Below are 23,478 nucleotides of genomic sequence, written 5' to 3'. Positions count from 1 at the left end.
GCTTAAGCCACCAGAGGACTCCGAAGAATGGAAAAAACAGACTAGGGAGAATGATGTGGGAACTCGGCTGCATGGGATGGACGAGATGGGTCCCTTCCAATATCAACATCCTGATTTGGAGCTGATAAGTACTGGCTGCTTGCTTAAAATAGGCTGTTAAGCTACAAGTGCCATCTATTTAAAATCTCTCTTGTGTGAGAAATAAACCGTCTAGTTCTGAAAGTGAACTGCGCCTTCTGGGAAAGCAGCGCTGTTTTTACGCAATCCTTTACCTTTCTTTTTCTGTTGAAACCTTAACCGAACCGCAGAAGGGTGCGCGCGGACGAGCAGCGATGCAGCGTTGCTGCAGCTCTAACCAGTTCCTGCTTCCTCTCGAGTCAGCTCTGAAATTCGCTGCGAACCTCTTAAATTGAAGATCGAGGTGCACAATGTGTGGCTTGGTGCCAGTCGCTTTCCCCTCTCCTCTCCTCGAGTGCCATAAGGAGGAGCAGATCAGGGCACTGTCACACCGGCAGCCTTAAACGTGAGCTGGCTACGGATAATTCTAAGGGGAAAAAAGTTGTTGTTAATTCCTTCGGCACTTTTTTTCTCCTGATGTTCTCCCTGCCCGTATTTGAAACGAAGATGGCTGGCTTAATGCAGAAAAGCAAGCTTTCTTCCCGGTAGCCCTGTGATGCCAACACAGCTAAACGCAGGCCAGGCTCTTGTGTATCTGTAGAGCTGTTGATTTAGGCTCCGGTTAGTGGCGCTGGAGGTGGTGGGTCTGACCTTTCGGTGATTCGGCTTGGAGGCCGTTCAGTGCTGGCCGCGATGCGCGGGAGCGAGAGGCAACCGGGGCTGGGAGCTGGCCCAGCTGCGTTTGTTTTCCTGCTCAGTTAAACCGTGCTGCTTTGCCCCTTCTGACGATGCTTTTGCTGCCTGCCTTTTTAGTACAGCACCTTTCCGTCCAGCCAGCTTGCTTCTGTCCCCCTGCGTCGCAGCTGCCTTATTCCGGACTCGTCGGACCCTCCGGCGTGCTTCTGTTGTGCCGTGAGTCCCTGTCTGTGCAGCTAAAAACCACGGCTGCTCGTGCTGAGCTCCCCGGAAGGCTGCCTCTTGCTCTGGGGGGTTGCCTCTTGCTGTTTCTGGTTGCCTCCTGGGCAGAGCCTCGCGCAGCTTAGGTTTCAGGGCAAATAAGCACTCGGTGCTGGATCGGGAGCTGGTGGAGAGCTCGGTGCTGCTGGGGGGCAGAGGCACCGCGGGGAGCTCTAGGACCCGGCGAAGCTCCCAGCCAGCTGCAGGAAAAGGTTTGTTTTTCTTTGTCTGGTTCCCATTTCTGCTGCCCCAGCCCAGCTTATCGGGACATCCAGGGCCCAGCAGAGTCTCGGCCCCTTCCTCTGGGCTGATCCGCGCTGCTCGCAGGCACGCTCGGCGTTCGCTGCCCGGTGCTGCCGGTTTTTGGGCAGCGCAGATAGCGCCAGAGCAAGTCCCCGGCCCTGCTGAGTCCTGGAGCAGCCCTGGGTGCAAAACAAGCCCCCAGGTGAGACAAGAAAAAGCGAGGCGAGACGTTCTGCTCTCCCTGGTCAGCTGCAGGACTCGTTCCAGGGAGCGCAAGCGTCCTAACCCCCAGCCAGCTTCAGCTCCGGTTAGCTTGGGGTAGGAGTTACGGGGAGGAATTCGTTGTGGGAGTCCCTTATCTGTAAAGAGGGGGGAAGTGAAGGATTTCAGAGGTGGGGGAGCCCAGAAAGGGACTGAAAGGTCGCCCAGAGCACACGTGTAGCTTGTTTGCAGCACTTCTGTTCTCAGCAGTGCCGAGATCCCTGCTGCTGCGGTGACGTGCAGAGTTCAAATCAGCTGTGTAAGTCCCTGGGATGGATGAAGTATAGAATCCAGCAGTTTCCTTTAATAAATTGCGCTTTTATGATGAAGCTTAAAGCAGAAATGCTGTTCTTGCAGCTTTCCTTGTTCTTCCGGGACTGCGGGCTAAAATTTTCTTTCTGTCTTGGAAATCCTTAATGCAGTCTTAAACACGGTATTGGCTTTTTGCAGCAAATAACGTGATGGCTGGAAGCGTACCCATGTGTTCTAGGGAGCTGCTTCTGAAAAAATGACTGCTAATAGTCGCTTTCTAATCTCTCCAAACTGCTTTTATCCCAGCATGGCTCTGAGTATGAGGTACGTGAAAACGTAGCCCAGCACAACCTGGTGTTCTTTTCCAAAGCGTGCCTGGCAAACCTGAACAGAAGAGGTTTTAAAAGTGGATTCTAGACTCGTGGTGGTGCAGACCTGTTCTTAAACCCTAGAAGAGCGGTGGTCGTCCTTGCCTTTGAGGGTGCTTTGGTCTCTGCAGGAGTCTTTGCCTGGTGGCTCTTCTGCTGAATCTCAGCTCCCTTGTCCCATCCGCAGCTCCCTTCTCAAATATCAGGGAATCACAGAATGCCTTGGGGTGGAAGGGACTTAAAGCCAATCCAGTTCCACCCCCCTGCCATAGGCAGGGATGCCACCCCCCAGATCAGGTTCCTCAGGGCCTGATCCAGCCTGGCCTTGAGCACCTCCAGGGATGGGGCATCCACAGCTGCTCTGGGCAACCTGTGCCAATGTCTCACCACCCTCTGAGTGAAGAATTTCCTCAAGCCTCTAATCTAAATCTCCCCTCTTTTAGTTTAAAACCATTCCGCCTTGTACTATCGTTATCTGCCCAAGCACAAAGTTGCTCTCCATCTTTATCAGCCCTCTTTAAGTGCTGAAAAGCTGCCATGAGGTCACCCCGGAGCCTTCTCTTCTCCAGGCTGAACACCCCCAGCTCTCTCAGCCTGTCTTTTTAGCAGAGCTGCTCCAGCCCTTGATCACCTTCGTGGCCTCCTCTGGACCTGCTCTAACAGCCCCACATCCTTCTGGTGCTGGGGGCACCAGACCTGGACGCAGGACTCCAGGTGGGGCCTCACAAGGGCAGAGCAGGGGGGGACAATCCCCTCCCTCCCCTGCTGCCACCCCTCTGGTGACACAGCCCAGGACACAGTTGCCCTCCTGGGCTGCAGGCACGCACTGCTGGCTCGTGTGGAGCTTTTCTTCCACCAAGTCCTCCTCCGCAGGGCTGCTCTCAGTGGGTTCTTCTCCCAGTCTGTGCTTGTGTCTGGGATTGCCCCAAAAGGGGGTGCAGCACCTTGCACCTTGCACCTCATTACGTCCACGTGGGCCCACTTCTCCGGCCTGTCCAGGTCCCTCTGGATGCCATCCCTTCCTTGTTTGGTATCAACTTCCCCACTCAGCTTGGTGTCACCTGCAAACGTGCCGAGGGTGCGCTCGATCCCGCTGTCTGTGTTGGTGATGAAGATATTAAACAATTAAACAGAACCGGCCCCAGGACAGGGCCCTGAGGGACTCCGCTCGTCACCGGCCTCCGCCTGGACGTGGAGCCATCGACCACCGCTCTCTGGGGGCAGCCTTCAAACCAGCTCCTTACCCGCTGACCGGTCCGCCCATCGAGTCGTAGCTCCGATCTGGAGACGGGGATGGCGTGTGGGACTGTGTCAAAAAGCCTTACAGAAGTCCAGGTAGATGACATCAGTTGGTCTTCCTTTGTCAGCTGAGGCGCTCATTGCGCCACAGGAGGCCACCGCGTGGGTCAGGCACGACTTGCCCTTGGTGAAGCCACGCTGGCCGTCCTGGGTCACCTCCTAAAACACGCGTGGCATTGATTTCCTCTCCTTCTCAGGCTGGTAATTATGGCTGTGGTCTATTAAATGATGCCACCCCAGGGACAGCGCTCTCCTGGCAGTGCACACAATGCCTCTCGTTACAGAGCTGAACCATCCGGGGATCTGCGAAAAGAGCAGTCCCGGCGAGAGCTTCCAGGGTTTCATCACGGCCCGCAGTAGCTTTCTGGTATTTCTGGCACCTGGTCTTTGCTTGGTCTTTGCTGTGTAATTAGATGGATTCCTGACCACCTTGGTGCAGGATAGCTTTTCCTAGCAAGAGAGGAAAGGGAAAAGGATGGGAAAAGGGAAATAACGCGCACTAAAAATGTAGATGGAGCGAGGTGTGGTGCTATCATGTTGGCTCTAGGCTTGAGTACTCCTCTTGAGGTTGATTAACTCTGCTTGTGATCCCCAAATATCGAAGTCTTTAGGATTTAGAAAGAAAAGGACTCGAGCAGTTTGTTAGAACAAAGCCTAACCCCTGAAAAATGCCCTGTTGATTTCTGGAATTACCGAGCGCTGCTGCTCTTAATGCTTTTGTCGCTTAACGTAAATATCCCTGCTCTTACGAGGCCACGAAGCGCTGCCTTGCTGGATGTTTTGTTCCTTTTTGCCTCCTAGACAATACTCCGTGAGCTGTTCCTGGTTTCGGGAACCCTGCTGGCACTGCCTCGCTGCTTTTCCCTTCCCTTTGGGATTCGGTATCTCCAGGGGCACTTTGTGCCCGGTCTGTTCCTGCCCTTTCAAAGGGGAGTTGGGAAGTACTCGCAGTACTGTTTTCAAGCTCCCATATCACGAGAACGCTTTGTGTAAGTTTTTTGCATGTTTTTCGTCTGCCCGTACGCCTGCCAAGAGCTGGAGATTAATGCTCTTCGGTACCCGAAACCCAGGAGGAAGAGCAGTGATGTCCTGCCTCGCTTAGAGGCTAAAAGCAGGGCAGTAGATACAGGAACACGGGAGCCCGAGCTCTTACCCGGAAGCCCCATGGCGTTTATTTTATTGCTAAAAATCTGCAGAAGCATTAGGCCAGCACCGCGTCCCTGTTTCCTCGATGATCAAATGTCAGAGCTGCCAAGTTTGTGCACGATAGGCGCAGAGGCCTCGATTTCTCCAATAACCCGTGTGCGTTTATACACAGCTCTCATTTTTCCTCCCATCTCTGTCCCCGCTCTCTGCAGATACCTTGCATTTGTATTTCACCTCTCTTCGAGGTGTTTTCCCAGACAAAATGCCTCGAACATCCGGAGGTGTGTGCCTATAACAAGATCGTGGCAGCCAGCACGGGATCGAAGCCGTTCAGCTCTAGCCAGGATTTGCCGGATCTCTCCTGGCCCGTGCTTAATTTCTTCTTTTGAACCGCAGCTGCTATTTTTACTCCCAGCCCCTCTCCGGCTTGCCTTACGCTTTGCTCCTTGGAATTTCATGAGTTGCTCATCGCCGGCGACCGCTCCGAGCTCGCTCTTCCTGGAGCGCGTTGATCCTCGGTGTGACCTGTGAGCACCGTGAAAACTCTCGTTCTTTCCCCTACGCCGGGCTTTGTGCGCGGGGAAAGATGAGACACCCGAAGGTAATCTGTATTCCCGGCTCCGCTGCACGCTCTGCACCCTCTGCATCTCCCCTGCCACAGCCAGACAAAATTGGGGAGGTGTTTTCGAGCCTGGCTTGGCACGGATTCGCTGCCTTCTGTGCCAGGCTCTGGGCATCAGGTGACGGTGCACCTGAGCAGTCAGACAAAGTGATATTGGGCAATTGCTTTGGTTTTTTTTTATTTTCTCAGAGCTTGCAGCTCTCAGCCACGAGCTCCCCAACTGCTGCTGCTGCCTCTCCGCTCCCAGGAAGGGGCGGCTCAGCGATTCCCTCTGGGCAGGGGGTCCGGAGTTGACAGCTCTTGACACCATTTCCCATCCCCTATGGCCGTATTTTTTTCTCTCCTGATATTTCCCTCGTGGAAGCTGCTGCGGGATTATTTATGGCGTTGTTTTGAAAAGCCACTAAAAGTTGAGTGGGGTAATATAAACTGTTCTGCTTCTGTTGGCGAGCTGATGTTACGCAGCCCCCTCGCGCCAGCGCCGTGACGGATGCCTCCACGGTCGGTGCGCAGCCTTGTGCTCGACTTTGTATCCTGAAGGAGCTCCTAGCCCCTGAATTTCATAAAAAAAAAAAAAAAAAAAAAAAAGAAATCCTTGTAATTCTCAGTGAGACCTCACTGAGAGCGCCGGACGAGGTAGACCAGTAGTCCCAGTGTCCCCAGGGGACTACGGGGAGGGCTGGGGCAGCAGCCTTGCTCTCGTGCCCTCTCCTCCGTCTCCCACCGCGGTTTCTCAACCCGCGGTGCGTGGCGCGCTCGTGATCGGTTACACAAGCAGGCAGTCCCTGAAATGAGTGCAGCGTGGGGTTTTTTGTTTTTTTTTAAAGTGTGTGTTCTCTTGCAGGCTTTTGAGTGTTTAGAGGGGGGAGGGAAGTACTAAACATTAATTTTAGACTAATCTTATCTGGCTGTTTGGCAACGTTGCACAAGTATTTGGAAGCACGAGTATTTGGAAGACTTTTTTCCATTAGCTAGGTTGTCCTGTGGTTGAAAAAAAAGTGGAGGAAAAAGTGTTCTTGATCTCTCTGTGCTGCATACGGGCTCTTCTGCGTGCTGATCTCTGTGCACATCGTTCTGCCCTGCGCCTCGGGTGCTCACCCGAGCCACGTGGGCTTGGTGCGGTGTTGAAACTCACTGCATCCTGCTTCGGAGAGCCCGTAACCACCTTCCCACCTCCCCAGCCAGGCAGTCTGAGCGATTTCCTGACTTGCCTTTAGTCTCTCATTGAAAAACAAAACTTTCAGCCTTGTCAGTCCCCTGCCCGGGAAGGCGGCTGTACGCCTGTCGGATCGGCTGCTCGCTCGGCGCGCCGGTGGCACGTAGACGTGAACGTGCTGTCGCAGTTGGTCGGACGGAGAAACGTCCAGCTGGCCCTGCTTCGCCAGCAGAACGCCAACACGTGGGCAAGCGGTGGTGGCTGGGGGCTAGGTAAGTCCCAGATATAACTGGCCCTGCTCTGGCACGTTCCCCCGAGCAGGTGGGATGTCCTTTTGCAGCTACCACTGGCGTGGGGCAGCCCGTGCAGCTGTCCCCCTGCTCAGCAAGGGGGCTGGGATGCCCTGATCGCTTGCTCGTTTTCCTCCGTGCATGCTTCACGGCTTTAAAGAGCTGTGCTGCAGCAAAAAAAAGCATCTTTTGGGGGATCTCTCAGGTCTTTTGGGGACCTCTCCTACAGCTAAGCTGGCTGTCCTTTGAGCTTGGAGAAGCAGCGGGCACTTTGGAAGCGCTGCTCGTTGGATGGTGCCCAGCGCCTGACCTGGAGGAGCACCGGTGGGCGCAGAAACCCTTCCGCTGCCGCGGGCCAGCACCTGTAGCAAGAGCAGGGAGGCGGTCTCCAGGCCTGATCCCTGTTTTCTGCAAGTTTTCAGGTAAAGCCAGAGCCTTCTATTTTCCCAAATAGAAGAGGGATGTACTAAGGTAGGACCCTGCCTCAATTATGGTCCAGCCACGCAGGCGTGATGATAGGGGGAGTGATCAGCGTGGGACTGCCCCTCGCAGGAGCTTTCTGCTTGTTGGCTCCACAGGACAAAGGCAGGACAAAGCTGCCCCGGGTGCCCTCGGTGTTCCCAACTCGCCAGAGTGCTCGGGCTCTGCCTCTTGGAGGAGAGCCTCTTGGAGGGGAGCTCACCGGCACGGCAGCTCGCCGGAGTGCCTTGGGTCTGGCAGCGCTTCCCAGCCCGATCCTGAGAGCTTCAGGCTGGAGTTATTCAGGAGATCCTTCGACATCAACACAAGTCTGAAATTCCTCCCGGTTTTCCCCTGCGCTCAGCTATTGCCCAGCCCCGGGCCCGAGGCTCAGCACCGCTTTGACCCGACCGCGGCTCAGCACCGGGCTTTTTGGATTCATCCTGGCTGCTGCGGGAGCTCGGTGGGAGAACTTCACCTGGAGCGCGGCCAACCCCGCAACCGTGTGAGCATTGACAGCAGCCGGGGAAGACTGACAGCCTTTCTTCCAGCTGACTTCATGTACAAATACACTTCCCTTCAAAGGCTCTGCCGAGCCAAGGAGCGATTACTCCAGGGCTGCTGCAGAAATATCACCGTTTTTGAAGGTCAGCACCTGCGTGTGGGTCCCAGCACCTTCCAGCCCTGGAACAGATAGGTCCCTTTCTGTTGTGCAACCCCTTTATGGGTGTATTTTTTTTTCTGCTTTCACCCAAAGCTTGTTGTCAGTACAGGTTTCCTGCAGGCCTGCTTTACCTCGAGAGGCTCTCCTGGATCGTGGTGTCTCCGTATGGAAAATACGGGCTGCGGTCACCCTGCCAGAACTCCACCTAAACGTCGGGTTTTCCAGGGAATCGGTGGTCCGCGTGAGTGCTAAAATGTTTAGTGAAGTGTTCACAGGCAGTCCAGCACCCAGAACGACGGCTGCACAGGCTCAGGGGGCTCAGCTTCGTGCTCCTGGCTGCGGTGGGAACCCAAAATCAAGGGCCTGGGACCTCCCTGGGGTCCTTGCTGCTTCCCCAAAGTTTTGCGTGGCGCTTTAATCAGTTAATTTAATCAGTTAATCAGGGATGTGTTGTACTCGGTGCTGTGGCAGTGAACCTGCCGCTGTATTTATGCTGGCAGGAAAGGCTTTTTTTCCACTCCTGGCTTCCTCTGCAAATTGGACACTCCTGCTTTGTGCTCTGCATTTGTAGAAATACAGAGAAAGGCGGCGTTACCGGAGCGAGGTTGGTGCTTCGTCACTGAGGGTGACTTTCCAACGAGGAGGAGAGGACGGATTGGACTCGTATCTGGGTCAGGAAGAGGGAAAATACGACCAAAGTTGTGCTAGGGGTGGGCAGTTTGCATCTACAGGAGCAGGAGGCTGGGGGGACCTTGGAGAGTTGCGAGAAGATGCGGCAACAGCCGAGGACGTGAGGAGCGCAGGGAGGGGATATTCGTGCTCGGCCTCGAACAGCAGCTGTTCAACGTGGAGAGCTCGAGACCAAGGGCACTGAAAGAAGGGATCGCTCCTCGGGTGAGCGCGAAGATGACGGAGAAGAATTGGAAATCTCTAGGGCAGGAGCTGCAGGAGCGGGTGGCCCGATGTCACCTCCGTGGATGTGGTGTCCGGTTTAAGCACCGAAGGGTGGCCGCAGTCTGCCAAACCCGCAGGTGTCCGCGCGGCACAGCGTGGTGCAACCAGCCGCGGGTGGCTGCGGGAGAACTTCCTGGGAAGTAGCTGAGAAAAGGAGAAAACCCAAAACCCAAAAAAGGAGAAAACCCGAAGGAGAGGAGGCAGGGGGATGCCTTGCCTCTAGCTGGTCTCCGGCCCAGAAATCAGAACGGACAGCGTTTAATTCGGCAGCTCCGCACGTTGCTGCTCTGTTCTGGCTGCCTTCTGCCTTCTCCTGTCCTCCCTTTACTGCTTTTTCAGAAACTTCTCCTTTTTTTCCCCCCCCCCCTTTTAGAGAGAGGCAGGATTTAGATCTGGGCTCGTTGCTCGCCGCATCTCTCCAGTGCCTGGCATAATGGATCCGTGACCTGACTTAAACCCGAGGGAGCTACCGTAGTGTAAATATTTGATGGAACTACAGCCTCCCTCTTTCACTCTGCTTCAGTTTTTCAAGCTAAATCACGGGAAGGTTTTCCTGAAAGGCACTTGTTAGCACGGGCTCGCTTCTGCAGTTCTTGCTCTTCCTTCTAGAGACCGTTCTGTTTCCGGGCATCGTTTCAGTCTTGCGTTGTATTTATGCAAAATCCGAGTGGTACAAGTAAACACGGAATTATATTTGTGTCACAATACGTGGAAAGAAAGGGAGCTGACTCCATATGTCGGCTCTTACCCAGCTGGGAACCAAGCTGCCACTCAAACTGCGCTCGCTCCTGGTTCGGGCAGAGCTGGTGCATCGCTGCTGCTCCTCGGGGCCGCGAGGTATTTCTACGCTTCTGTGGCCTGGTTGGAAGAGAAAACTGTCTTTTCTTTTTAAATGGATTGAGTCAACACCCCGGATTTAATTTTCTTTCCTGTTTTTATAAGCAGCACCTTTATCAGGAGTAGCTGCTGTTAGCTGAAGTAGATTGTGGGCTCCCACCTGGGCGGGGTTGTAGGGCTTTACAGGGAAAGGGATGGTGATGTGACAAAGGAAGCAAGGTTTGATTTTACCTTCTGGGAAGAAGAAAAAGCCAGCAAGGTAAGATCTGGGAGCCGCTTAAAGTGGTGCAGAAACAGGGGCTGCAGCCAGCCCTTCTGGGCAGAGCTGAAATATACAGGGACCAAGCAGAAGTGTATAGGGGACCCAGCAGAAGTATATGGGACACTCGATCCATTTTCCAGTGAAGTAACTGGAAAACCCGAATCTGTTTTCCTTGGCACACATCCCTTGTGTAGCGGGGACGGGTCCCTCACCAGGGGTTTTAGTTCCCCCCTACTGAAAGGGAGGGGTTTGGGAGCAGGATTTGGCATCCCATGCAGTCACCCGAAATGCTAAACTTGTTTTTTGGGGTCGATGTGCTCTACTTCTGTACAGGCTACAGTGGCAAGCGTGGCATGTTAGAATCCCTCTAATATTTTTGCTTTTTAAGCTCTGTTTGTGGGAGAAGGGGGAGTTTTTTGAGGCTCGGTCCGTCTTTAACTCAAGGCTGAACGACGTAGCTGGAAAATGTGGCTTTGTGTCTGGTAGCAGCAGCCAGAGGTGTCCCTAAAATACGAGGCATCTTCTACCACGGTGTTGTAACTCTTGAACCAGGGGATTTTTTGCTCCTGAATGGCTTACAAATGTAGATTAATGTTGTAACTTCAAGTTGCAGAAAAACTTTAAGAAACATCTCTAAAAAGAGACGAAAACTTAAACTAGAGCTTAAAATTTGTGCTTGGTTTGTATTGAAATGATCCCTGCAGCTTATAAATCAGAGATGTGTGGTTAATTGTGCTGACGGGCAGTTCTTCTCAAGCTAACGCTGGACCACAGCCGTTGTGGTACTGCTGTGCTGTGAGCGGGGTTTTTTTGCAGTTCAAGGGAAAGGCTGGGGACCCCAGGGTCAAAATGCTGGCTGCGTATTTTAAAGGTTACGTGGCTATATATAGCAAAGCCGGGTTTTTCTGTGAAAATAGTAAGCAGAGTCCTTGTTCAGTAAATTCCAGATTTCTCTTTTTTTTTTTTAAAAAAAAAAAAAACACCTTTTGGCTGTTTTCTGCTATTTACCAGTGTCTCTTTTTGCAGGATTCATGAATAAAATTTTCCATCCTAACATCGATGAAGCGTAAGTAAATCCCATGTGTGTGGTTTTTCTAAGGCTTTTGTTTAATGGTAACTGTGTCCTGGCTCTGTAATAATATGCCAGACTTTAATGACGCTTCCAGCTAATCAAGCAGTCCAAAGTGGATGTCTTTTAAAGTCCACTTCCAGGAGTGGGTCAGGCTGTAGGCACGATGGGGAGATGCGTGCTGCAGGCTCTCAGATGGGGTCTTTGCACTGTAACATGCCTCACTTACAGAAAATTTGGAGCTGTAAGACCCCTTCTCCTTGGCCTCGTGCTGGCTTTCTTGAAACAGGGAAGGGTGCTGGCTTAGCCATAGCTCCTTCTTTAGCCGAAGTTCACGTTCTTGACAAAATGCTTTACAGTAGAAATCAGCTTTGCCACAATTTTTCAGTTCGGGTTTAAGGGGAGCCACCTCCACTTCGGTCTCTCCAGTAGGTCCCCGTATGGGCCAGCTAATTCAGTAATGGCTCCAATTTGCTTTCCTTTGTGCAGAGTACAAAGATTCGTGTAGTTAAAGGCCGCCCCCCTCTTAACCACGGGACAGGAGTAAATCACAGCTTATCTGAAACCGCGGGGCGAAGGCAGGGCAGTGGAAGGGGGGTAGATTGTGTTAAATCCCCAGGGTGTTTCTGAGTGTGACTGTGTTTAATTCAATTTTTTCCATGTGTTTCAGGTCAGGAACTGTATGTCTAGATGTAATCAATCAAACTTGGACGGCTCTCTACGGTGAGTTTTGGCATTCCCCCGAAAATCACACGAGCGTCCGTATTGGGTGGGTTAACACAACACAGGCACAGATGATCTTAGGCTGACTCCTTTTAGTTAAATTTTAGTCTTCTCGCTGAGCCAACGTCACGTGAAAGTAAGATTTTCATGCGAAAACACTTTTCGTGACTTGTCTTTATGCCAGAGAGGCAAAAAAAAACGTTCCATAAACTTCACAAGGAATCGCTCGGTCCGTTGCTTGGTGGGGTCTGGCAGCTACACAGCAGCACCCAGGGGTGATTCGGCAACAAAAGAGAGGAGAGACTGTATGGAAAGTGAACCCTCGTTTCAGCTACCCCATCCACGTTTTGCATGTGCGTTCGAACTGCTGTTCTTTGTGCACGAGGCTACGGTCCCACTTCTGCAGGAGGTGACACCGGAAACTTTCTCGCGGCAGCATCACTTCAGCGCAGGTTAGGAGGGGATCGTGTATCTAATAACTGCACTGCTTGCTGCAGAAGGTTTGGGGTTTCTTGTTATCCCTGGCTGTAACTCTCCTTTGCAGAGCTGTAACAAGGTCAACTGATAGTTGAAGATCCATTAAAACAGCATTTAGGGAAGGCTGAAGTTGTTAAAAAGGACTACATTTGAGGAAAAAAGGAATACGTTTGAGAATCTAGTCTAGGTTGGCTGTGTTCTAAAAAATATAATCTAAAAAATATAAACTTCTTCAGGTGTTCCAATTCTGTGTTATGGAAAAGTATTCAAGGAAACGTACACGTCAAATCCTTCACGTTTTCCCTTGAAAACCCAACTTTACCCGTGTTAAGCTGGAGTTTTCAAGCAGTTGCTAGAGAGACGAGCCACTTCCCCTTCCTCACGAGCACAATTTGTGAGGGAACACTAGACTTGGCGAGCGCCGGCTGTGAAATTGCTATAGCAACTTGTTGAACCTGACTCCGAATCGGAATGCCTCGAGTCCTCCCGGCGCGGCTGCGTGGCGTACGCTTCGCATGGTTTTGCTGTAAAGGATTGCCTTCGCCGTGACCCGGGCGGCGTTGCTAATGGAGGATGAGAAGGCTTTTGTGTCCCGGGAGAATGTGATGCGGGGCGAAGGACTTAAAGCTGGCAGCAAAGCAAGCCCTCTGCTGGGGATCAGCCTGCGTGGTTCAGCCGACGGGGGAATCCAGCTCGGCGCGGGGCCTGCCGCTGTTGCACAGCCTCGATGCCACCCGCGGGTCGTGGGGGTGGCTGGACAGAAAGAAATCGCTCTGCTGCGACTGCGGGGCTGGTTCTCTGCCCCGGCAGACGGGTGTGGATATCCCCTCTGTTCTGCAGCATGCTCTCACAGGCGGTCACGGCGGGGCTTCTGCGCTATTTCCAAGCGATTTCATAGGAGGGCTTTCTGTGAGAGGTTTCCTAACGAGTGCTGCTGTATTTCTGTCCTTGTTGCTCACAGAGGTAGAAAAAATATCTTGGTCTTTGCTTTGCTTCTGATGTATTAATATCAGCAAGCTTGCAAAAAAATCTCCCGTATTTTTCCTTGTGATATCGATGCAAGGAAACCTGAAAGTATCAGGTGCGGATTCTGTACAGAGCACCTTTCAGTAGCTGGTGAATCTCGGCATTACGAAGTGAAACTTGGCGTTACAAAGTGCTTTTTTTTGGCAGTCCTCTCGTTGCAGGCTCCCCTGGCTTTACTGTAGGATGCCTCGAAGCTTGCGGAGGGGGTGCTGGGATGACTGCATTCGCTCTGCCCCTTCGGTTAGGAGTCGTCAAACACCAGAGCGCCTACAGCTCTCCTCCTCGCTTCCAGGGCTTCACCTGAAATAAGGAGGTGGCCGGCTTCTGAACACAATCAAAAGGGGGGGAAATAAGATTCCCCAGTGCTTCCCGGCACAGGGGAGCATTACCCCTTGGAACCAGAGCGCTCCTGCGCTGGCAGAGGAACTGGGTCAAAGAATTCAAGGAGGAAACTAAGGTGGAAGAGACCCAGAATAGCCACCAATAAATTCGTGAGGACCTCATGGCTAGGCTCCCCGTCGTTCCCTAATGAAGTATCAGGTCCTTGGTGCGATTGTTAGGCTTCCTGCTCACGTTCAACTAGTTCTCGATAAACTAACGCTGCTTTTAGTGATCGGAAAGAAGGGGGACGTCCCTCGGGTCTCCTTAAAAATAATAATAAAAAATTCCCCGCAGTGTGTTCCGTGAGTCATGGTAGTTTTTAGGACTCTGCTCAGCAGACGCTAGGGTTTAGGTGTCCAGTGGCTATAAAGAGAAGCCTGATCTAAGCCTGCTCGTGGGGAGATTTGCACCAAGAGCAGGTGGCAGCACAAGCTGAAGTTAACTTCGTGCTGATATGTCTGAACCCAATCCCTAGGATGGTGAAATTGGTTTTCCAAGGAGAGGCCACTCCCAAGGCCATGGCAGAAAGCATTCCTGCCGAGCGCTGTCACTGTTTTTGTGGTCCCTTTTCGGATTCAGATCCTTCTTCCAGATTCTGATCCTTCTTCCAGTTGCTGCTGTGCTTCATCCTAGGACTAGTTGGTGGCACTGAGTGCTCAGCTGGTCAAATTTGGTCACGGCTCTCACCCTGTGTGCGCTCTACAGGGCTTTGTCACTGTCCTCTGCTGGCGGTGGAAGGGGCAATGGTTTCTAACAGCAGAGATTTCAGGGTAAAATCACCTAATTTCTTAGTGGTGCCCCTGCGTAGCAGAGACCAGTTGGTTGTGACCTGTAGCGATCGATACCATTGACTTTTTGCAGCTGGGTGATGTGGTTCCAGCTGGAACGACCCCTGTGCTCCTGAGTGTATATAAACCATGGCCTTCCTTCCTACCCAGCAGCAGGGTTTGTGCTGGGCAGGTGGCTGGGGTGGCTGTAGCACGGTGCCCGTGTGTCCTGACGCATCGATGCAGGGGAAGAGAACTGACAGCTCCTGGAGTCTCCCTGGCCTTGGGTAGGATTAAATCAACGCATTTAGAAGGCACACGGTGGTAGATCCACAGAGGATGTGACCTTCGGGCGGTAGCACGGACCTCCTAACCCCGTTTAATCTCTGCTCGGGGGGGGGTTGCAGAGCCCTTCCGAAGCCCCCCGAGGAGGGGGAGTGATGCAGGGCTGTGGCTGAACACCCCCACTTGTTGTCTCAGGGCCGTGGGAAGAGGGCTTCGTGCATCCGCAGTTACCAGCACCAGGAGGACGTGTCCTGGTGGAGGTTATTTAGCGGCAGATGCCAGCTGGCGCTGCGGCGTTACTGGGGGTCTCTTTGCATCCTGTGAATTGGTTTGGGTCGCGGGGGGGTGGCTTGTTGGTTGCTCTTTCTGGTAATGCAGTCGTCATCTAAGGCCATCTGTAGGTGTTTTGTGCTCGAGGTAAGTCCATTTAGTCATGGAGCATGAGATAGGTACCCATAATGATGCTTAGAGAGGGAGGCAGAAGTGGGAGAAGAACTCAGTGAGGTGGGATGGGGGGAATCGTGCTGGTTTCGGTTTTTCTCCTTTTATTTTTAAGCCAGGGCTAAGCAAGTCTCCACGGATGTTCCAGACAGTTCACCTTCCACTTCTTCAACCCGCGGATATCCGTAGCTACGTTGTAGGGATGTTGAGTAGTTGGTGAAGTTAGCTGAAGAGCTGCAGCATGTCTCCAGCAGCAGCCACAGCTACGTGTGCTCCTTCCCCGATGCCTTCCTCTTTATTTTGTGTCCACGTTCTCAGCGTGTTTGCCCAGCTTTGTGCTGCTCTTTGGTGTCAGTGCTTGCAGGATGATGAATCTGACTCACTCTTGGTCCGTGGATGTCTTTCACTTGCAGATCTCACCAATATATTTGAATCGTTCCTGCCCCAGCTGCTGGCCTATCCTAACCCCATAGATCCTCTAAATGGCGACGCTGCAGCCATGTACCTCCACCGACCAGAAGAGTACAAACAGAAAATTAAAGGTAAGGGCACTAATAACACGTTGAAGAGTAAGTAGTGTTACCGTGATCCCACCTGGGGGATCGAGGACTGTCTTCGCTGCAGATTTGTGCCCGTTCCTTCCCATCACAGCAGCCCTGTTCGTTTTAAAGGAAAGTAGCCTGAAATAAGGGGTGGGTAAATACCTGCTTGAAGATGGTATGCATGGTGTGCGCAGTGTGTGGCCAGGGTTTTAACTCGTTAGCAGATCCTAAGCAGGGAGGTAAGCGTAGTAGGTTAGGATTTGATGCTGTTCTTTGGAGATCGGGGAAAAAATAAAAAGAAAAAGTATGTCGCTGAAGAAAGGGACAAGGAAAAGTGCTCAGCTTAAATGGAAATATCCAGTTCCCAATTACTGAATAAAAGTGCTTGTTAGCAGTTCTGTGGAAATCTGTCTGAGAGCAGGAATCAAAGAATCGGCGATACCATTGCAGAAAGCGCTTCTGTACAGCGACAGAGCAGGAACTCTCAGTAAATGCCAAGTAATCCTTCACTGGTGCTGCCTACTCCAGCTGAGGCTTATTAGTGCTCTGCCCTGTTCAGGGAGTGCCATTTAAGAAAGCTGCAGGCCAGTTAGTGATGGCTTGAAGAGTGTGACGAGGGTAGATGGTCTTGAAGATGCCTCTGATGATGAAAAAGGCAAAGAACTGGAGGAGTTTTAGTTTTGAGGGCTGAGTGGGGCTTGAAGACACGTCAAAGGGACCTTCAGATAGGAAGGGACTGACTGCTGGGATCACCGGGAGCAGGATGTGGTCACAGGCTTCCAACTCAGCTCGGGGAGCCTCGGCTAAGCGTTAACAGTGACTGGGGAGGATGGGTGAGCCCTGACAGAGCCTGCGAGGGTGCTGCTGTGTCTGCCTGCGGAAGGACAAATGAAACCAAGTCAGAAATAAAGAGCCGGTAGCTCCTGGGGGTCAGGGAAGGGTGCCAGTAAGGGCTCGTATGGATGAGACTGAGGATAGGAGTACTGTCCTGGCAAGCTAAGTGAGGCATAAACTGAATTAGTTTTGCATGCGAAACCTGAGAAATGAGAGAAAATAAGAATAGGGGTGCTTGGCCTTCCCCAGAATCAGCTGCACGTAGGCAAGAGCGGAGGCAGTGGGCCTGTGGCAAAAGCTGCGGACGTTTTATCCCTCGATCCAGTGATCACAATCAGTATTTAATTAGAGGTTGGTCATTTTCATCCCGTAGCTGGTAATTCACAGCCTTTGGTCCGGATTTGGTCTCCAGCTAAGTTTTGAATAGAGATCCCGACCACCTTTTTTTTTTTTGGTCCCTGAATAACCATGAGGCTCGTTTGTCCGTGGGAGCCCGGCCAGCAGGGTGTGCAGGGCCTGCTCAGCAAGGGGAGCATCCCCCAGCAGCACGATCTAATAGTCTCCCTGTGCAAGATGGGGCAACAGCTTTCCTAACAGCATTGCAACATCCCCCCTGTGTTCAGGGAGCGCGGGTACACCAGAGAGATGAGGGATTCGGTGGTGGAGCCCTTTCATCAGGGCTGCCACGTCACGCCGGAGCGGTTAAACCTCGAGTTGTTTTGTTCTGATGCAAAATGACCCTTCATCAACTGCGGGGTGTTTTTCTGAGGGTGGAACTCCAAATGAGGTCAAGCCAAGCTGTGATTTAAGTGCTGAGTTATTCAGCACGCTTTGCTCGACTCCTCTGACAGCTGCGTGACAAGATCGTAAGAACTACCCTGCAGAGCTGGCCTGTTCGGTATCCTCAAGTCCATTGCCTTTTTTTTTTCCATACGAACAACCTTCAGGCAAAGTGGTTTGTCACATAAAATCTCCAGGGTCAGCATGAGGGATACTTTGGGCGTCCTCTGCGCTTTAATGAACCAGGGGAAAAAAAAGAAACACCCTGGAAAAAGCGATCGGACTGATGGTAGCCAGCAGCAGGTGCTGCAAGGAACATCCAGGGGCCTGCCTACGGGAGGCTAAATAGGGCAGTCTGCTCCCTCCTTGCCGTCCCAACAGGCAGATACAGCCCGTGAAGGTGATCTGGAAGGAGATTGAAGGAGTTGAAACATGTCTCGCGTTCCGTGTACCCGAGAGTCCTGCCTCTGCTGTCTCTTCCCAGGCTTGCGTGACAAGCAGGAGAGAGCTCAACGTTGCCGTTCCGTATTGTCGTGTTTTTAAAAATAGCCTTGGACGCGTAAAAACTGAGGCAATGGATTGTAACAGCTTCCCTGCTCTGGGAAACGCAGTATTGCAAATACATAATTTATCGCTGCTTTTCTTCATTTTTTAGTTATGAGCGCATAGAGCAGTAGCGAAAAGACGGGCGTAGACTTAGAGATGTTGCACAGGGTTTGGAGCTGCCGTGATTCTTGGTATTGAGCCCTAAACAAATCGGGATCTGTTATGGGACGTGTAAATATTTAATATTACTGATACGAAGCTGGAAAATGTGATGCTTAGCCTTAGAGCCTTTATGTTGATCAAGCAGTCAATGGACACAGAACCACGTCCTCCTTAAAGATCTCCTTTTTTTTGACGCTCCTCGGCAGGGTGCCTTGTCTTACTGCTGGTGTGGCACCAAAAGGTGGGCTCCAGACAGGGAAAAGTGGCTCAAGATTAGCTTCTGTTGAGCTGTTAACTCCCTTGTGTCTTCCTTTTGCCTTCTCTTTGGCAGATCTAGCATGAAAGCTGCTTTGGGGAGGGCAGGGTGGTGAGCAGCAGCAATCAAAGGGCGCTGAGGGGTGGGTTGGGTGTTGGTGCTGGGAGCAGGGGACACCTCTGGGAGCAGCTCTCCCATCCTGCCTGGTGGCTGTGCGGTTCCAGCGTAGCTGTGCTGGTGTTTTGAAAAGCTCACAGGCGTGTACCAGCCACAGGGCATAATCACAGCTTGTTCTTCCTGCCCCAGGGTTTAAAAACAGATGGATCCGAGTGGAATTTCCCTGGTAGGAATGGGTACATCAAGGCTTTTCTTTGTGGATTTGAAGGGGCTTCTGCGGGTTTGTCAGCATTATTTAGATGTTTCGGTGTCCTTCCCTTAATATTTTCCCTTAATAAACTGAAGATCCAAGTTCAATGCAGTGTTCAGCACAAAAGCTCCCTGGAAGCGTGACCTTTCTGAGATTAAACCTCCAGAAAGGCCCAGCCCAGGGGCCTGGTCGTTTTCCTGGGTAGAGGATGGCATTTTACATTTGACATGCTTGTAAGTCTCGTTTTATCTGAAACGATTTAGGTTCAGGCAGGTCTTTTCCTTTTCTTTTCCATAAGAAATGGTGGCTTCTGTGACTAAATCACTGGTTGCCGGAGAACACTTGAAGCAGGCAGTGAAGGAGCACTTCTGGCCCCCTGTCCTGCCATCCTAGGTGGGTTTGGAGTAGGCGTAGAGTGAATCTGATCCTGAAGTTCCCAGGAAGAGGTTACTATTGTCATCCAGGACATCCCAAGTCTTGCAGCGAAGGAACTTTGGTTCCCTTTGGATTGTGCAAGAAATAACAGCTTATCTGGGAGATCAGTTCCTGGAAAGCTCCAGGGAGTGGCCACTGCAGGGACGTGTCCTGTCGGCATCATCCCATCTCCTTATCTCTGCTCGTCGTCTGCTGCCCACCCACCCATGTAAATCTTCTGAAGGCATGATGCTTTTTTGCATCCCTCTTTCAGTCACTTCCTCTCGTCTTTAAATGTGATTAGGTCTGCTGCTTCGTTTTCCTTCACGTTGCAGTGTCCGTCTCTTCTGGCAGGTGGCCCCTGCCCCCAGACTCTACAGCACCCGATCTCCGCTACAGGTAGGAGATGCGATCAGGCAGGGCCTAAGCACCATCATATCATAGTCCAGCACCTTCCGAGAAGAGGATTTTCAGCGACCAGAACCTGAGGACGGAGGACAAGGGTACTTTTCTGTCCATGTTGTGTGCTCCGAGAGCCCGGCAGCACCCTGAGTCTCTGCAGCGCGCGGAGAGGCCTCGAGTGCTCCCTGCTTCCTGGTGTTTACGGAGCTGCCTTTAATACTTTATCGGTTCTTACAGCTTCTTGTAAAACAGATTCGAACAGCAGTTTCTGCAGTCTGAGCGAGCGAGTTAATAATGTATCTTAAACGCTACGTGCGTCATTAGACCGAAGCTCTTTGGGCTCAGAAGCACCTTCCAGCCAGCTCTCACGTAGAGCTTTTCAGGGCAGAGCTGGGCTGCCGAGGCCACCGGCTGCTCCGTCCTGCGGACCCCTCCGTGAGGGTTTGTCTTCAGGTTCTGCCCATGCCATCCTCCCGGGCCTGGGGCAACTACCTGAGCTCCGTGTCCCTCTATCAGCCCCAGAAATAGGGGGAGTGATAAAAGATTTCTTGCCAAGTATTGTCCCTTCCATTAGGCTGAAAGGAAGGGCAGTCCTAATGCAGTCTTTAAAAAGCGCAGTCTTTAAAAAGCCCAGTCTTTGAAACCTGTGCTTTAGGACTTAGAGATATCGGGTGTGTCCTCCTGCAGCCCTGCAATGCATCCCCCTGCCAATGGGACACAGAATAAAAAACTTCTCTGTGCTCCCGGAGGAGATCCTTGTGCACCTCATTCCCTTCTGCTCCTGGGGAGAAAGAAAAGAATTCGCAATTCGGAAGGCTGCTGGGCTGGGGATGGTACGTGACACGTTTCCGTGCAGGGACCCGTCTTCGAGCACGAAGGGATGACGGAATTCTCCCTCACTTCAGTGTTTTAGTCTTGCCGTCTGGGGGAGGCTTTGCATTTTAGTACCTTCGTGCCTGGAAAGGAGACGAGTTTGCAGCTGAAATTCCCCGAAGGCGGCGCAAGCACAGCTCCCGTTTCCTTGCTGAAAGGCAGGGTGGAAGAGGTGCTGTCGGGATGTTTCTTCACTTGTTCGTGCCCTGAAGCTGCTTTTTCAGCACGGATGTGTAGCAAGAAGGTTTTCTCGGCCAAAATAACCCGCGTGCTGAGGACACCAGCCCCTCCTTGAGCCTTAGAGGGGCTGCTCCAGGAGCCAGGAGGAAAAGGGGACGTGCTTTGGGTTTTCACTTTAAACAAACCTATTCCCTTAAACAAACCTGTTCCCGCAGTAGTCTTCTGCTCTTTCTCTATCCATTCTTCCTTAAACTCCACCTAGGCACAGTCTCTCCCGTCCCAAACTGGGGACATCTGGTTTGTTCTGAGATTTCTCCTCTTCCTCCTCAGTCTATCAGGTAGGTTCCAGTGACTCCTGTCCTGTGCTATCAGTTTAAACTTTCCGATTGTAATTTTTTAAAGCCAGGCTATATAATAATGACCTCTCGATGGCTTTTAGGTTTGTTCTCTGTCACCGTGGAAGCTTCTGTTTTGGCAGTAAATGTAATCCTATTACAGTAAACGTGAGAGAAACTCTACGAGGGAGAACTTGGGTTGTTTCTAGCTGTGTGTGCGCGTGTGCCAGTGGTGTGGGAGCATGGAGACTGCACATTTTCAAGGGTCTTGCACGTCTTTGATTGTCTTCAAGTGTTTTCTTGCCGTGTTCCTGGACAGTGCTGCCTTTGGTCAGAGGAATGTGGTCAGCCTGCGGTGACCGCTGTAATGCGCACGATCTGTCCAACACGTCACCCCCGCCAGCTGTTAGTCCTAGCTTAGCCATCCTCTGCCTGTTGAATATTTGCTGTTTAATGTCTTCTCTTTTCTGTCGCACGCAGAATACATTCAGAAATATGCAACAGAAGAAGCACTAAAAGAACAGGAAGAAGGCACCGGGGACAGCTCATCCGAGAGCTCCATGTCCGACTTCTCGGAAGACGAGGCTCAGGATATGGAGTTGTAGTAGAAGAGGCAACCTGCTTTTCAGAGAGACTCTAATTTCCTAACCATGAGAAGCAGACTATAATATTCATATTTAAACAAAGCAATTTTTTTTATTACTAAACAAGGTTTTTATGAATAATAGCATTGATATATATATATATATCACCCTTTAGATCTTGATTTTCTTGGTCATTTCTCAACCCGAGGTGCATAGCATATTCCCACATTCCATTTTGGTAGCAATATGCAGCCCGAATGCATGCATTCAGATTCCATTTGGCCAAGTCAACTTGTGTGCTACTGAACTGTCAGCTACAACAGCTGCCCTGGTAGGTAGGGAGTTAGCCGAGATGTTTGCTTTCTGATCGATGTTTCCAAAGACACCACCTTGGATGCTGCCGTGGAACAGCGTTTCCTCAAAGTAACGAAAAAAAAAAAATCTGGGGGATAACATACTAACCGTGTAGATCAGACAGTGGAAGAAAAGGTGCTCCTTCAGGTCAACCTTGCTGATCGTATTTTGTGTGGAGTCACATTTAAAAAAAAAAAAAAAGTAAATAAAAACCAACACAAATGCATGGAGCTATTCAGAGCATTGAAGCTTAAGAATTGTGACTTGGATTTTCAGTCCGTTTTTGTACGTGGACTCCTGCCTGCCCTTCTGAACTGTAGGGACTGACAACCACTGGTCTATTTGCTCTTGGGACTTTTTGAAAGCCTTCATCTGGATGTTGCTCACTTTCTTGGTCTGGATTACGAGCTGTTCCCTTCTCGGGAGGAAAAAAAAAAACCACACAAACAATGCTCTCTGAGCAGTGCTTTTGATTTAGCTGGAGCACATGTGAAGTCAAACTCTTACTTTGTCATAGTTTTTGAAACTGCTGCCCTTTAATGGCTTCAAGTTTTGCTTTTTCTCTTGCTTGAAGTATGGTTAAACACCTCGCAAACACCTCTGTCCCCTAGGAGGGTTCTCTGACCAGATGGATTAGCCTTGCTGAGAGCTTCAGGTCCACGAAGATTGGCCCATTGGCTGTAGTCCACGAATCCATCGGCACTGATTTTATTTTCCTTTTTTTTTTTTTTTCCCCTTCTGCACCAGCTTGGTAGCCATCTGCTTGTGTGTGTACAACAGGATTAAAAATTTCGTAAAGTTAACAAAGAATATGATCTAGAAAAAAAAATTGAGATGAATAAAAAAAAGACTAAAAGCACCAATTGAGGAAGCAAGTGAATCTGCTTGTTTTGTTGGTTTTGTTTTTTTTCTTCCTTTCAGGACACTTCTGTATGAAACGTTTGGTTTGTCTTGGTGTCTTTCAGCGAGCTGAGATTTTTTGTTACGATGCTACAAAACCCGATATAGCAAATGTCTACCTGGGATGCTGGTATACTTGAACTCGGATAACTGTGTGTTGGAGGTTTGAACTAAGATGGATTTCCAATCAGAATGTTGAACGTTACCTGCTGTATTTTGGGGGGGGTTCGGAGGGGTTTGGACAAGATGATTTTCACTTGCGGTGCAACCCACAGGACAGTGCGTGGAAATCGACCCACCCTGTGCAACTCTGGAGCGGAGTTTTGGATGTCAGATTGGGACATTTTCCTTTTCCCAGAAGTGTGTTTTTGTTTTTTTTTCTTTAGAAACGCCACCAAGCTTTGAGTCAGTGGGGTTGGAAGGTTACAATCCTCTTTCGAATTCATAAAGCACAATCAATTTTTTTTTTGCTGTTGTTTTGGAGAAAAAAAAAAAAGAAACAACTCGTACCATTTTGCTTTAGCATGATTTTCCTTAATAAAAATATACAAAGAATTTCCTTTACGTTAATTACGGGCATGAAGCAAAGGGTTTTCCTCCCCTTCCCCCCCCCCCCCCTTTTTCTTTTTTTTTTTGTTTTGAAGCAGTGATGTAGGGCTGTGGCTAGTGACTGTGCTGAAGTTCTCTATCTAGCATTTGTGGCTTGTTGGAAGGGTAATATTAACTATTTAACATGTAATGGTGTACTTAACTCTTACCTAGCACGCTGTTTTTTCTCATTTCTTTGGGGAGGGAGGGGCCGCGGGTGGCTGGCACCGTTTTAACTCGCTTACCTGCTGACCCCGCCGTCTGCTTGTGCTATAACCTTTACCGTAGGTGCTACTTAGGAGTAG

The 23,478-nt window shown here is 51.0% G+C and overlaps 1 protein-coding gene across 3 annotated transcripts in view; it reads left to right on the top strand.

The window, feature by feature from the left end:
- Positions 1-22,560, top strand: part of UBE2H (ubiquitin conjugating enzyme E2 H) — a 49,792-nt gene extending 27,232 nt beyond the window's left edge. For all 3 annotated transcript variants that reach the window (XM_080578176.1, XM_080578178.1, XM_080578177.1), the window contains exons 4-7: positions 10,914-10,953; positions 11,627-11,679; positions 15,470-15,598; positions 21,228-22,560. In XM_080578176.1, the coding sequence (XP_080434302.1) occupies positions 10,914-10,953; positions 11,627-11,679; positions 15,470-15,598; positions 21,228-21,352 (347 nt within the window). In that variant the 3' untranslated portion in view covers positions 21,353-22,560. The remainder of the gene's footprint in view (positions 1-10,913; positions 10,954-11,626; positions 11,680-15,469; positions 15,599-21,227) is intronic.
- The last annotated feature ends 918 nt before the right edge of the window (positions 22,561-23,478 follow it).

This window comes from Anser brachyrhynchus, assembly GCF_964034855.1.
Source record: "Anser brachyrhynchus genome assembly, chromosome: 1".
Taxonomy (NCBI): domain Eukaryota; kingdom Metazoa; phylum Chordata; class Aves; order Anseriformes; family Anatidae; genus Anser; species Anser brachyrhynchus.
The sequence above is the reverse complement of the archived record's forward strand: the minus strand, read 5'-3'. Positions and strand labels throughout refer to the sequence as shown.